The sequence below is a fragment of the Sapajus apella genome, unplaced genomic scaffold (assembly GCF_009761245.1).
Source record: "Sapajus apella isolate SASKATOON/1434 unplaced genomic scaffold, GSC_monkey_1.0 scaffold43, whole genome shotgun sequence".
Taxonomy (NCBI): Eukaryota; Metazoa; Chordata; class Mammalia; order Primates; family Cebidae; genus Sapajus; species Sapajus apella.
Window position 1 is genome coordinate 19524711 of NW_022436983.1, and position 12442 is coordinate 19537152.

General features: G+C 51.0%; 1 protein-coding gene across 4 annotated transcripts in view; it reads left to right on the forward strand.

Moving 5' to 3' along the window:
- Positions 1 to 9703, forward strand: part of RPS6KA1 (ribosomal protein S6 kinase A1) — a 48459-nt gene extending 38756 nt beyond the window's left edge. For all 4 annotated transcript variants that reach the window (XM_032300966.1, XM_032300967.1, XM_032300965.1 and 1 more), the window contains 5 exons: positions 5843 to 6004; positions 6238 to 6314; positions 6565 to 6682; positions 7602 to 7739; positions 8754 to 9703. In XM_032300966.1, the coding sequence (XP_032156857.1) occupies positions 5843 to 6004; positions 6238 to 6314; positions 6565 to 6682; positions 7602 to 7739; positions 8754 to 8876 (618 nt within the window). In that variant the 3' untranslated portion in view covers positions 8877 to 9703. The remainder of the gene's footprint in view (positions 1 to 5842; positions 6005 to 6237; positions 6315 to 6564; positions 6683 to 7601; positions 7740 to 8753) is intronic.
- The last annotated feature ends 2739 nt before the right edge of the window (positions 9704 to 12442 follow it).

The following is a 12442-nucleotide window of genomic DNA, read 5'->3' on the forward strand; positions in this document are numbered from 1 at the left end:
TGTATTTTTGGTAGAGACGGGGTTTCACCATATTGACCAGGATGGTCTCGATCTCTTGACCTCATGATCCACCCGCCTCGGCCTCCCAAAGTGCTGGGATTACAGGCTTGAGCCACCGCGCCCGGCACATATGTACATTTTAATGTTGGTTGTATACCTAGCAGTGGAATTGCTGGGTCAGAGTGTTTGTGTGTTCCTCTTTAGCAGATATTGCCAAACAGTTTTCCAGAGTGGTTTTACTAATTTATACTCCCAACAAAAGTGTGTGAGAGTTCTGGTACTTGCCAACAGTTGGTATTTTTAATCTCTTCAATCATTGTTATTCTGGTGGGTGTGGAGTGGTATCTCATTGTAGTTTTAATTTGTATTTTTCTGGTGATTAATGAAGTTGAGCACTTCTTCATATGTGTACTGCCATTTGGACAGCCTCTTTTATGAATGCCTCTTCAAGTCTTTGGTCCATTTTTAAAAATTGGGTTGTCTGTCCTTTTCATCTTATGTTGCAGGAGTGAGAGGGCTTCTCTCTTTAACCAGATGATTCACTTAGAACAACTTCACTTCTTTTTTGGCCAGTCACAGGTACCTAAATGCAAATCATTTCATGCTGCTGCTGAAGATGCTGCTGCCACTGCTGCTGATGGCGCTGATGCTACATGCCACTTTCCACAGGCCAGGCAGGGTTCTGTGCACTTTACATATTAACTCTTTTTTTTTTTTTTTGAGACTGTCTCACTCTGTCACCCAGTCTGGAGTACAGTGGCATGATCATGGCTCCCTGCAGCCTTGACCTTCCAGGCTCAAGTGCTCCTCCCTCCTCAACAACCCCCACCCTGCATAGATAGGACTACAGCCATGCCACCACACCTGGCTAATTGTTAAATTTTTTTTTGTAGAGACAGGGTCTCACCCTGTTGCCTCAAACTCCTGGGCTCAAGCAATTCTCCCACCTCAGCCTCCCAAACTGCTGAGATTACAGGCGTGAGCCACTGCACCCAGCCCAGAGCCTGTGCTCCTTTTTTCTGAGATAGAGTCTCGCTCTGTTGCCCAGGCTGGAGTGCAATGGCGTGATCTCGACTCACTGCAACCTCTGCCTAACGGGTTCAAGAGATTCTCCTGCCTCAGCCTCCCAAGTAGTTGGGATTACAGGTGCCCGCCACCATGCCTGGCTGATTTTTTGTATTTTTTAGTAGAGACAGGGTTTCACCATGTTGGCCAGGCTGGTCATGAACTCCTGACCTCAGGTGATCCACCCATCTCAGCCTCCCAGAGTGCTGGGATTACAGGCGTCAGCCACTGTGCCTGGTCGAACCTGTGCTCTGAACGCATGCATGTGGTCCAATGCTGCTTTGGACAGCCACCTCTGGTCTCTAGTTTTAAAGTGCTTCTTCACAAGCAGTCACTGTATCTTAACATCCAGCATGACAGAGGGGTTCAGTCCCAGGCAGTTCTGGGGTTACTGTGACATCTGTCATCTCCCAAGCTCTGTACTAAATATTCCTGTTCTTCCCTGTAAGCCTCGGGTTGAATACTGTTATCAGCTCTATTTTACAAGTGAGGAAACTGAGGGCTAGAGAGGTTAATTGGCATGCCCAAGACCACACAGCTACAAGTGGATGGTAAAGCCGGGCTTCACAGCCTGGCCTGCCCAACTCCTTCCTGTGACAGGAATCCTAACTCTTCTGGAGGTCACAGCCTATTGCCTCAGTGCCTGCATTCAGCCTACACATATATTTTGTTTGGGCTGCAAGATAAGGGGTGTGTTTTTGTTGGTTTTTTTGTTTGTTTGTTTTGAGATAGAGTCTTGCTCTGTCACCCAGGCAGGAGTGCAGCAGCAGGATCTCAGCTCACTGCAACCTCCGCCTCCTGGGTTCAAGCCATTTTCCTGCCTCAGCCTCCCTAGTAGCTGGGATTACAGGCATGCGCCATCACACTCAGCTAATTTTTGTATTTTTAGTAGAAATGGAGTTTCACCATGTTGGCCAGGCTGGTCTCAAACTCCTGACCTTGTGATCCACCCACCTCAGCCTCCCAAAGTGCTGGGATTACAGGTGTGAGCCACTGCACCTGGCCGCTGATAAGGGGTGTTTTTTGATTTGAGGTATAGTTTAGTAAGGTTTGGTAATTTGGCTGCTTTTTAGAAAACTGGGTCTGAGTTGCTACATACCGACTGTCAGCTAGAGCCAGGTAGCCGCTGCCCTCTTTGGATGGATTGGAGGTTCCCACTCTGCCTGGCTTCACTCATTACTTGCCCAGCCCATTGTGATTTTCCATGCAGTGAGATGTGAGACTATACTTTTCCTCCCCCTAAATACACACCCGAGGGTCAGGTATCAGAATCATCTGTGGGGCTTTTTCAAGCTGTGCTTCCCCTCCCCCACTCACCATCCCTACTATTCTGATACTGGGCAGTGGTGAGACAGTTTCCTGCAGAAGTTTGTCGTTTCTCTATGTTGTAGTAGGATAGGAAAAAAGATCAACAACTTCTATATCCCTGTGTCCCAGGAGTGTCATGTGTGCTATGCTAAACTGGAAAGACTATGGAATTAAGTTCAGAACTGGGTCCTGGTCTTGCCTCTGCCTCTGACTTACATGCAAGTCAATTGTCCTCTCAGGCCAGGTGCAGTGGCTCACACCTGTGATCCCAGCACTTTGGGAGGCCAAGGTGGGCAGATCACTGGCGGCCAGAGTTTGAAACCAGCCTAGCCAACATGGTGAAACCCTGTCTCTATAATACAAAAATTAGCTAGGCGTTGTGGCGCACGCCTGTAATTCCAGCTACTTGGGAAGCTGAGACATGAAAGTTGCTTGAACCCGGGACAGAGGTTGCAATGAGCCGAGATCGTGCCACTGGCAAGAGTTTGTCTCAAAAGAAAAAAGAAAATTGTCCTCTCAGAGCCTTGGTTTTCTCTTCTGTAAAACGGAGCTAATAATCCCTGTCCACCTGCGGAGGTGTGGTGGGTGGCTCCAGTGAGATCGTGACTGGGAACGTTCTTTGTAAACTGGGAGTTCTCTTTTTTTTGTTTGTTTTTTTTTTTTTAAAGGCCAGCAGCCTATCAAGCTAAAAGCCTCAGGGGCTGACACCTTTCCAGGCTGAAGGCCGGAGTTCTCTTGTACAGGGTAGTTGGTGTCCTCAGCCAAGCTGAGCATTCCTGACCTCTAGGAATCTTGGCTAGGCCCTCTGTGGGGAAGAGTCCACATTCCTGGGGACCTGGCCTTGTGCTGTGGGCTATAGGATTGTGTTTGAAGGAGAGAGCCCAAGGGACCTTCTCTGAGATGTGGATACAGTTCATTGCTGGGGCCACCCTAACAGTGTGGCCCTTTCGTCCTTAACTACCTGGCACTCCTCTCCCTGTGGAGGTGGACTGTGCTGGGCCATGTCTACCCTCTTTACAGGCTCCACGGGCACTGCTGGAGGGCTTGGGGATCAACTGAGACTGTGAAAGGACTATCTGAATAAAACCAACTAACTGTGGCCAGGCGCGGTGGCTCATGCCTATAATTCCAGCACTTTGGGAGGCCGAGGTGGGTGGATACCTTGAGGTCAGGAGTACTAGACCAGCCTGGCTAGCATGGTGAAAACCCGGTCTCAACTAAAAATACAAAAAAAGAAAAAAAAATTAGCCAGGCATGGTAGTGCACGCATGTAATCCCTCGAGAGGCTGAGGCAGGAGACTCACTTAAACCCAGGAGTTGGAGGTTGCAGTGAGCCAAGGTTGTGCCACTGCACTCCAACCTGGCAGGTTAGAGCAAGACGCCATCTCAAAAAAAAAAAAAAAAAGAAAGAAAAAGAAAAAACTGACCTGCAGAACTCTACTAATCTAACCTGCAATGTGTCTCTGTGTTTCAGAGGTGTGATTTGTTCATTCACTGCACAAAGTTCACTTAGCATTTGCTCTGTGCTAGGCCCTGCACTGGGTATGGGCATTCCACAGACGTAGGGTTATGGTTGTTACCAAAGGAGCCTCTGGGCTCTCAACCCTGAGCTCTGGGCACCTGAGGGGATGCAATGGACAATGAGGCTGGAACAGAAGATGGCTGTGCCTCCTATGTTAGGCTAGGGACTTTGGTTGGGGCATTGTCTTGCAGGTAAGGAGCCTTTGAAGGATTTTTGACAATGCCCAGGCAGGTTCCATCAGCTCAGGGGAAAAGGAACAGGAAGATGAGGAAATGAGAAGTTTAGTGTGGGATGTGTTGAGTTTGAGGTTCTGTGGAACATCCCGTGGTTGCCATGTGGCAGGCAGCTGGATTTATGAGCCAAGACTCAGGGAAGTTCTGGACCAGGGTTAGAGATCTGAGAGGTATTGGTAATTGATAGTTAGAGGATTGACTATGAATAGAACTGTACAGGCCAGGCACAGTGACTCACACCTATAATCCCAGCATTTTGGGAGGCCCAGACAGGAGGATCACTTGAGCCCAGGAGTTCAAGACCAGCCTGGGCAACATAGCGAGACCCTGTCTTTTTTCTTTTTTTTTTTTTTTTATAAAGACGGGGTTTCACCATGTTGGTCAGGCTGGTCTTGAACTCCCGACCTCAGGTGATCTGCCCGCCTTGGCCTCCAAAGTGCTTGGATTACAGGCATAAGCCACCACGCCCAGCCAAGACCCTGTCTTTACAAAAAAATGTTTTAAAAATTAGCTAGGTGTGGTGATACACACCTCTAGTCCCAGCTACTCGGGAGGTTGAGGTGGGAGGATCACTTGAGCCGGAGGTTGTGGGTGCAGTGAGCCATGATCATGCTACTGTACTCCAGCCTGGGCAACAGAGACCCTGTCTCAAAAAAAAAAACAAAAAAAAAACCTTACAGAGTGTGAGAAGGATAAGAATGAAATGTGGAGTGGTTCACCCCCCTCAAGTTAGAGATGAGCAAGCAGGGCCCAGAGGAAAGCTGTTTGCTTATGGCCTCAGCAGTAAGTGTCATTCATTCATTCATTCAACAGGTCTTTATTAAATACCTGCCATGTACTAGGAGCTAGTTTAAGTGCTGGGATACAGCAGTGAACAAAACACTCATGGAGCTTGCATTCCAGTGGGCAGACTCTGAAAACAGATTGAATATTATGTTAAGTGGTGGCAAATGCTACAGATAAAAGTAAAGCAGTATATTCATAGATTATAAAGATTAGGAAAATAGGGCTGGGTTCGGTGGCTTATGCCTGTAATCCCAACACTTTGGGAGGCCAAGGCGGGTGGATCACTTGAGGTCAGGAGTTTGGAACCAGACTGGCCAACATGGTGAAACCCCATCTCTCTCTTTTTTTTTTTTAATCATCCAGCCCAAAATGTTAAAATGTCAGAAACCCTGCCTCTACTAAAAATACAAAAAATTATCCAGGCATCATGGGGGGTGCCTGTAATCCCAGCTACTCTGGAGGCTGAGGCAGAGACTTACTTGATCCTGGGAGGCAGAGGCTGCAGAAAGCCGAGATCTTGCCCCTGCACTCCAGCCTTGGCGACAGAGGGAGACTTGTCTCAAAAAAAAAGAGAATGACACTTTTTAGACTTTGGAGAATGACACTTCTTAGGTTTTGACCTAAGTAACAGGAAGGATGGAGTTGCCACGAGGTAAGATTATGTGATGAGTAGTTTTAGGGGAGAATTGGGAGTTCAGTTTTGGACAGGTTGACTTAGAGCTACCTGTAGACACCTACACAGAGTTCAAGTGGGCAGTAGCAGCAGCAGCAAGGCCCTCATTTCAGCCCTTTCCCCTGCTCTCGGAGTCCAGGTCTGTGCTCCCATCTCTCCACACCCTGTCTGTGTAACTTTCTCATCCCTGGCAGCTGACCTGGGCCACTAGCCGCCTCCCCGCACTGAGAACTGACCCCAGCCCCCTGCCCCTAGGTTGTGCACAGGGACCTGAAGCCCAGCAACATCCTGTACGTGGACGAGTCCGGGAATCCTGAGTGCCTGCGCATCTGCGACTTTGGTTTTGCCAAACAGCTGCGGGCTGAGAATGGACTCCTCATGACACCTTGCTACACAGCCAACTTCGTGGCGCCCGAGGTGAGTGGCCCAGCCTCCTCTGCTATAAGAGAGGGGGAACTGGAGGCCTTATGCCCCTTCCCAGAGGCCCCACATTGGCCAGGGCTCCAGTCTCTGTGACCTTGGCCCAGCTGGCAAGGGAAGATCTAGCCTGTGGCTGGGACCCTTGTCCTGCCCTTGAGAGCAGTAGCAGGAGCATCTGTGGCAACTTTCTACTGCCCCCAGGCTGACCACCTGCCCTGCCCTGTTGCCAGGTGCTGAAGCGCCAGGGCTACGATGAAGGTTGTGACATCTGGAGCCTGGGCATTCTGCTCTACACCATGCTGGCAGGGTGAGTGCCCTTTGGCCTGGACCCTTCCCCACTCCTGCAGCCCTAGCATTTGGGCTGGGTGGTGCTTGTCTGATAGGAAAGGCTCAGCCAGCCCTGCCTCAGGATGGTCTGGAAATAGAGACATGGTCCTGCCTCTGGGAACTCTGCCTTGGGAGCACCCCTTCCGTGGGGAGACACAGTCTCCCACCACAGCCCTAGCCCCAGGATGGAGGCCAGAGTCTATACCCAGACCGTGTGGGCTTTTCTGCAGATACACTCCATTTGCCAACGGGCCCAGTGACACACCAGAGGAAATCCTAACCCGGATCGGCAGTGGGAAGTTTACCCTCAGTGGGGGAAACTGGAACACAGTTTCAGAGACAGCCAAGGTGAGTCTGTAAGGCCTGCATGGCCTCATTTGGAGGAGGGAGGCAGGGTCCCGTCCCAGGGCTTTTCAGCTGTTCGTGAACAGCCTCATTTCTCCAAGTAGATGTTCCACAAATCCCTGTTGCTATATTTCTCCAAGTGGAAGATTCCCAGGCAGACCACCCCCACAATCCCCGTACCATGTTAGGGTAACTTGGTGATCATTCACTGGCCCTTCTCATTCTGGGCCCTGTAGGGCACAACGGGCTGCATAACCACAGTCCTGGCCTCCGGCCTTGTGGAAACAGTGTAGTGAGGGATACAGGTTGGCACACAAGGAACAGCAGTGCCTGGCGGCCCAGATAGGTGGACCATCTTGGCCAGGGGTGTGGACCATGGAGACACAGAGCAGAGTAACTGGCCATACTAAGCAGAGCCTCCTCCAAGGAGGTGGCATGTGAGCTTCTAGTATTAACAACAGTTTTTGGTTATTGGGAATCTGTATTCCAGACAGAGTTGAGCCCTCTATGTGCGGCATCAACCTGTGAGGCAGGCGTGGTTATTCCTATTTCTCAGCAGGGAAACTGAGGCTCAGAGAGTTGAAGCAACTTGCCCAGGGCACTCAATTGATGAGTACAAAAGGCAAGTTTTGAACCTGAGTCTGTCAAAGCCCAAACCTGAGGATTTTCCTACCTTCCCCCATGGCGTTTTGGAGGTAAAGGAGAAATGGGTGTTCCAGGACAAAGAGTCTAGAGCAGCAAAGGCCCGGAGACAGGAACCTTGGCTGTGTGCGGGAGCCCTGAGCAGACTGGAGAATGGATCACAGGGGCTGCTGCAAGGGTTCAGGCGGGAGCTAGCAGGAGATGGTTGCCTTCCTGTGCCCCATCAGAGGCCTGCTCCCCTGCAACCCTCCCACCAACCCCTTGCCCACTGTGTCCCCAGGACCTGGTGTCCAAGATGCTACACGTAGATCCCCACCAGCGCCTCACAGCCAAGCAGGTTCTGCAGCATCCATGGGTCACCCAGAAAGACAAGCTTCCCCAAAGCCAGCTGTCCCACCAAGACCTGCAGCTTGTGAAGGTATGGCCACCCTTGGGCTGCTGGGCATCTGGGAGGTCAGCCCAAGGTGGCATGATCAGGGACTTGTGGCAGAGCCAGGAAATGCCATGAGGTGAAACATAGGAGAGGAAGATACAGTTAGGGAGCCTGTCTAACTGCCACAGTGTCACGGTACACTCACAGCCCCCAGTCCTCTGGAAGACACAGCTGCTGACCTCTGAACCCTCCCATCTGATTGGGGATGCAGGACCCATGACCATAAAGGACCACTGAGGCTAGATTAACAGTGGGCTATGGGACCAGGTGCCGTGGCTCACGCCTATAATCCCAGCACTTTGGGATTATAAGTAGGCGGATCACTTGAAGTCAGGAGTTCGAGACTAGCCTGGTCAACATGGTGAAACCCAGTCTCTACTAAAAATACAAAAATTAGGCTGGACGCGGTGGCTCACGCCTGTAATCCCAGCACTTTGGGAGGCCAAGACGATCATGAGGTCAAGAGATCGAGACCATCCTGGTCAACATGGTGAAACCCCATCTCCACTAAAAATACAAAAATTAGCTGGGCATGGTGGCACATGCCTGTAGTCCCAGCTACTCAGGAGGCTGAGGCAGGAGAATTGCTTGAACCCAGGAGACGGAGGTTGCGGTGAGCCGAGATTGCGCCATTGCACTCCAGCCTGGGTAACAAGAGCAAAACTCCATGTCAAAAAAAAAAAAAAAACAAAAAAACAAAAATTAGCTGGGCATGGTGGTGGACACCTGTAATCCCAGCTACTTGGGAGGCAGAGGGAGGAGAATCGTTTGAGCCTGGGAGGCGGAGGTTGCAGTGAGCCAAGATCGTGCCATAGTACTCCAGCCTGACAACAGAGCTGAAACTCTATCTCAAAAAAAAAAAAACAAAAACAGAGAAAAACAGTGGGCTGTGGAACACTGAGAGGGGCTGGCCTACCCTTGGGGCATGTATCCCCCCCCCCACTGCATCTCCCACCATTGTAAACTGACCTCCCTCCCCGCCGCCCCGTTCTCTCTCAGGGAGCCATGGCAGCCACGTACTCCGCACTCAACAGCTCCAAGCCCACCCCCCAGCTGAAGCCCATCGAGTCATCCATCCTGGCTCAGCGACGAGTGAGAAAGTTGCCGTCCACCACCCTGTGAGGCACCAAGGCATTCAGGCCACAGGGCAGTGCTAGCTTGACGGAGGCGGCATGCTTCCCAGAGAGAGCAGGCTGGAGTCACAGGGCCAGAGGGAACTGGAACCCGAGGGGCCAGGGAAGCTGCCAGCCCAGACCACCCCTAGCGAGGGTGTGAGAAGTGCCTTCTCCTTCCCCAGGACGGACTCTTCTCGGCTCAGGCTCTGCTGGTGGAAAGCGATTCACTGTACAAACTCTTTTTTTATGGAAAAAATTGCATCAACCACCATGGATTTTTACAAGATCCATTTGCCTTTCTGGGAGCAGAAACAGCCAGTGCGGCCCCAGGAGGGGAACTGAGTCACACTGGGGTTCTCTGAGACTCTTTAAAGCAGTTTTGGGATCCCACCCTGGGAACCCCCACGATTGGCCATCTGTAGCCATCTGCACACACCTCCAAGGCAGTCCAGTGTCACATCTCTCAGAGCCTCTGACTGTTTAGTAGAACTCATTCGATCCCCAATCAGCTCCTTTTCCGTTCTGTTCTGCTGGGGGTTCTAGAACTACTTCCTGCTACAGGAGGGGACTCAGGCCCTGCTGGCTTCCGGCTTCAGGCACCAGCATCCACCTCGGCCCTGCCAGTGGACCCCCTGCGGTCACGCTGGGCAGCCCCAGAGAGAGGATGTGGAAAGCACTTTTTGGCTGACTTCTTTCGGGGTTGGCAAGGGGACAGAGTTCACAGGAGGCCAGTGGGCAGGCCATGAGGGGCGGGGCTTTTTTCATTTCTTCCTCAGCTGGTTACTCAGGGTTCGTCTGTCCATGGCCTTTCTAATAAACCTTTGAGTTGAAGCATGCTCTCCTCCACTCTTCATCCCTGAATTTACCCTCCCTCTGCTATCAGATGTCGAGGACATTGGCAGTGACAGAAAATGGGCCAGGGCCAATTAGCCCAGCTGCTTGGAACCAGGTCATCTGGGAAGTGTGTGGGAATCCCGCTGGCCCTGCCCACGCATTGCTGCCAGGGGATTCCATTATGGTATTGATAACAGTATCATTAACCACAGGTGACCAAGTGCCAGGCACTGTGCCTGGGGCTCACATGAATATCTCGTTTAATCTTATCCCTGTGAGGTAGATGCTCTGCTATCCCTGTTTTATAGATGAGGAAACAGGCTCAAATTGGGGAATGACATTTGCCCATGCAGTATTTTCTGAGCACCCATTCTGGCCCTGTTCTGGCTGCTGATGAATCAGGTAAAGAACAAGCTCATTGTTTCCATGGGTCTTACCTCCCAGTAGGGGAGAGGGACACTTAACAGGCCAAGGTCAGCTACTGATAGGACACGTGCAGAATTAAACTGGGGTGAGAGCTTGGGTGGTCAGGGAAGGCCTTTCTGGAAAGGTAACCCAGAAGCTGAGATCTGAATGGTGAGAAGGGGTCAGCCAGGACCAGGAGGCAGAGGGCAGTCAGGACAAAGGCCATGAGGGGGGAAACGGGCTGAGTGAGCTCGGGGATGAGAGGTTGATACAGCTGTGACCCCAGAGCCAGGTGTTTGCCCAAGATGCGGCTGGAAAGGAAGCAGAGGCCAGTTGTGCTAGGCATTGTAGGCCAAGATTAGACGTCCATTTAATTCTAAGTGAGGTGCAAGCTCCTAAAAGAGTTTAATTAATCCCAGCACTTTGGGATGCCAAGGCGGGCAGATCACTTGAGGTCAGGAGTTCAAGACCAGCCTGGCCAACATGGTGAAACTCTGTCTCTACTAAAAATACAAAAATTAGCTGGGTGTGGTGGTGCACACCTGTAGTCCTGGCAACTCACAAGGCTGAGGCATGAGAATTGCTTGAACCTGAGAGGCAGAGGTTGCCTCTGAGTGGTGATCATGCCACTGCACTTCAGCCCGGGTGACAGAACGAGACTGTCTCAAAAAATAAGATTTCTCTGACTGCTCTGTAGAGAATTTGGGCGGGGAGGGGAGGCAGGAGGGAAGCACGATGACCAGGTTGGTGGCTACTATAGCAGCACAGGCAAGAGATGTGGCTTGGTCTAGGGAGGTGGAGTGGGGGTCATCTCTACTCCATGGAGTGGACGGGGTCAGGATATGCTTTGGAGGTAAAGGAGATAGCACTTGCTGGCAGTTTGCATGCAGAGGATAAGTGAAACAGGAGATTCAAAGACATCTCCTAGATTTTGGGGGAACGTGTTTTGGGGGAAGCATTGGAGAGGACTAGGTTTGAGGAAAGAGCTACTTTGGAAGCTCTGTGGAAGGTAACTTTTAAATATCCAAATGGAGATGCCAAATAAGAATTGTAATTAGAAATTGGAGTTCTAGACCAGGTGTGGTGGCTTATGCCTGTAATCCCAACAGTTTGGGAGGCTGAGGTGGGCAGATCACCTGAGATTGGGAGTTTAAGACCAGCCTGACCAACATGGAGAAACACCGTCTCTACTAAAAATACAAAATTAGCCGGGCATGGTGATGCGTGCCTGTAATCCCAGCTACTCAAGAGGCTGAGACAGGAGAATCGCTTGAACCCAGGAGGCAGAGGTTGCGGTGAGCCGAGATCACACCATTGCATTCCAGCCTGGGCGACAAGAGCGAAACTCCATCTCAAAAAAAGAAAAAAAAAAAAAAAGAAGCTGGAGATATCTGGACTGGAAATATAAATTTGGGAGTCATTAGCCTGGAGAAAGTTTGCAAAGCCAAGAGACTGGCTTCTCAGAGTGTGGTTCACAGACCAGCAGTATCAGCATCATCTGGGAGCTGGGTAGAAGTGCCAAGTCTCAGCCCTGCCTCCAAACCTGATTAATAGGAATCTATGTTATAACAAGATCTACATGTGATTTCTGTGCATATTAAAGTTTGAGAAGTGCTGTTCCAGGGACTGAGTGAAGACGAGGTGGGGGGATCCCTGTGCTAAGCCCTAGAACACCAGCAAGGAAGACTTGGGGATGACAGCCAGAGGAACCCCCAGTCTGGCAAGATTCCAAGCCTTATGAACAGACCTTGGCTTCCAATCCTTCTCAGCCTCCCCACTTTACAGATGAGAAAGCCAGGGCCTTAGAGGTGAATAAGTCCTGTTATGATGGAAGGAGATTCTGATAATAGCAGTTCAGTTTTGGAGCTGGTCTAAGTGTGCAGATTCTAAGCCTGGCAGCCTCCCCACAGGAGCAAGGAGGGTGGTGTTGGGGCCCCATGGGCTCAGAAGCCCTCCTGTGCACCCAGTGACACTTAATGTGGTACTTCGCCCCCACCCATGTCCTGTGTGTTTCACTTCTTGGAGACTTGGTTTCCCTATCTGTGGAACCAACATTTCCTGTGACACCCATCTCCCAGGGTTGTCCCCCCGGACCCCATCACCCCGCTGGCATCCTGAGCTCACTGCCTCCTTCCCCCCACTTGCCACATCCAATCTGCATCCCAGCACCATCAATTCTGTTTCCTAGCTATCTGGGGGATCCATCCCCTCCTCTCCATCCTCCCTGCCCTTCCTTCTCTCTCTCTCTCTCATCTTTTTTTTTTTTTTTAGGTGGAATTTCTCTCTTTTTGCCCAGGCTGGGGGTGCAATGGCACCATCTTGGCTGACTGCAAC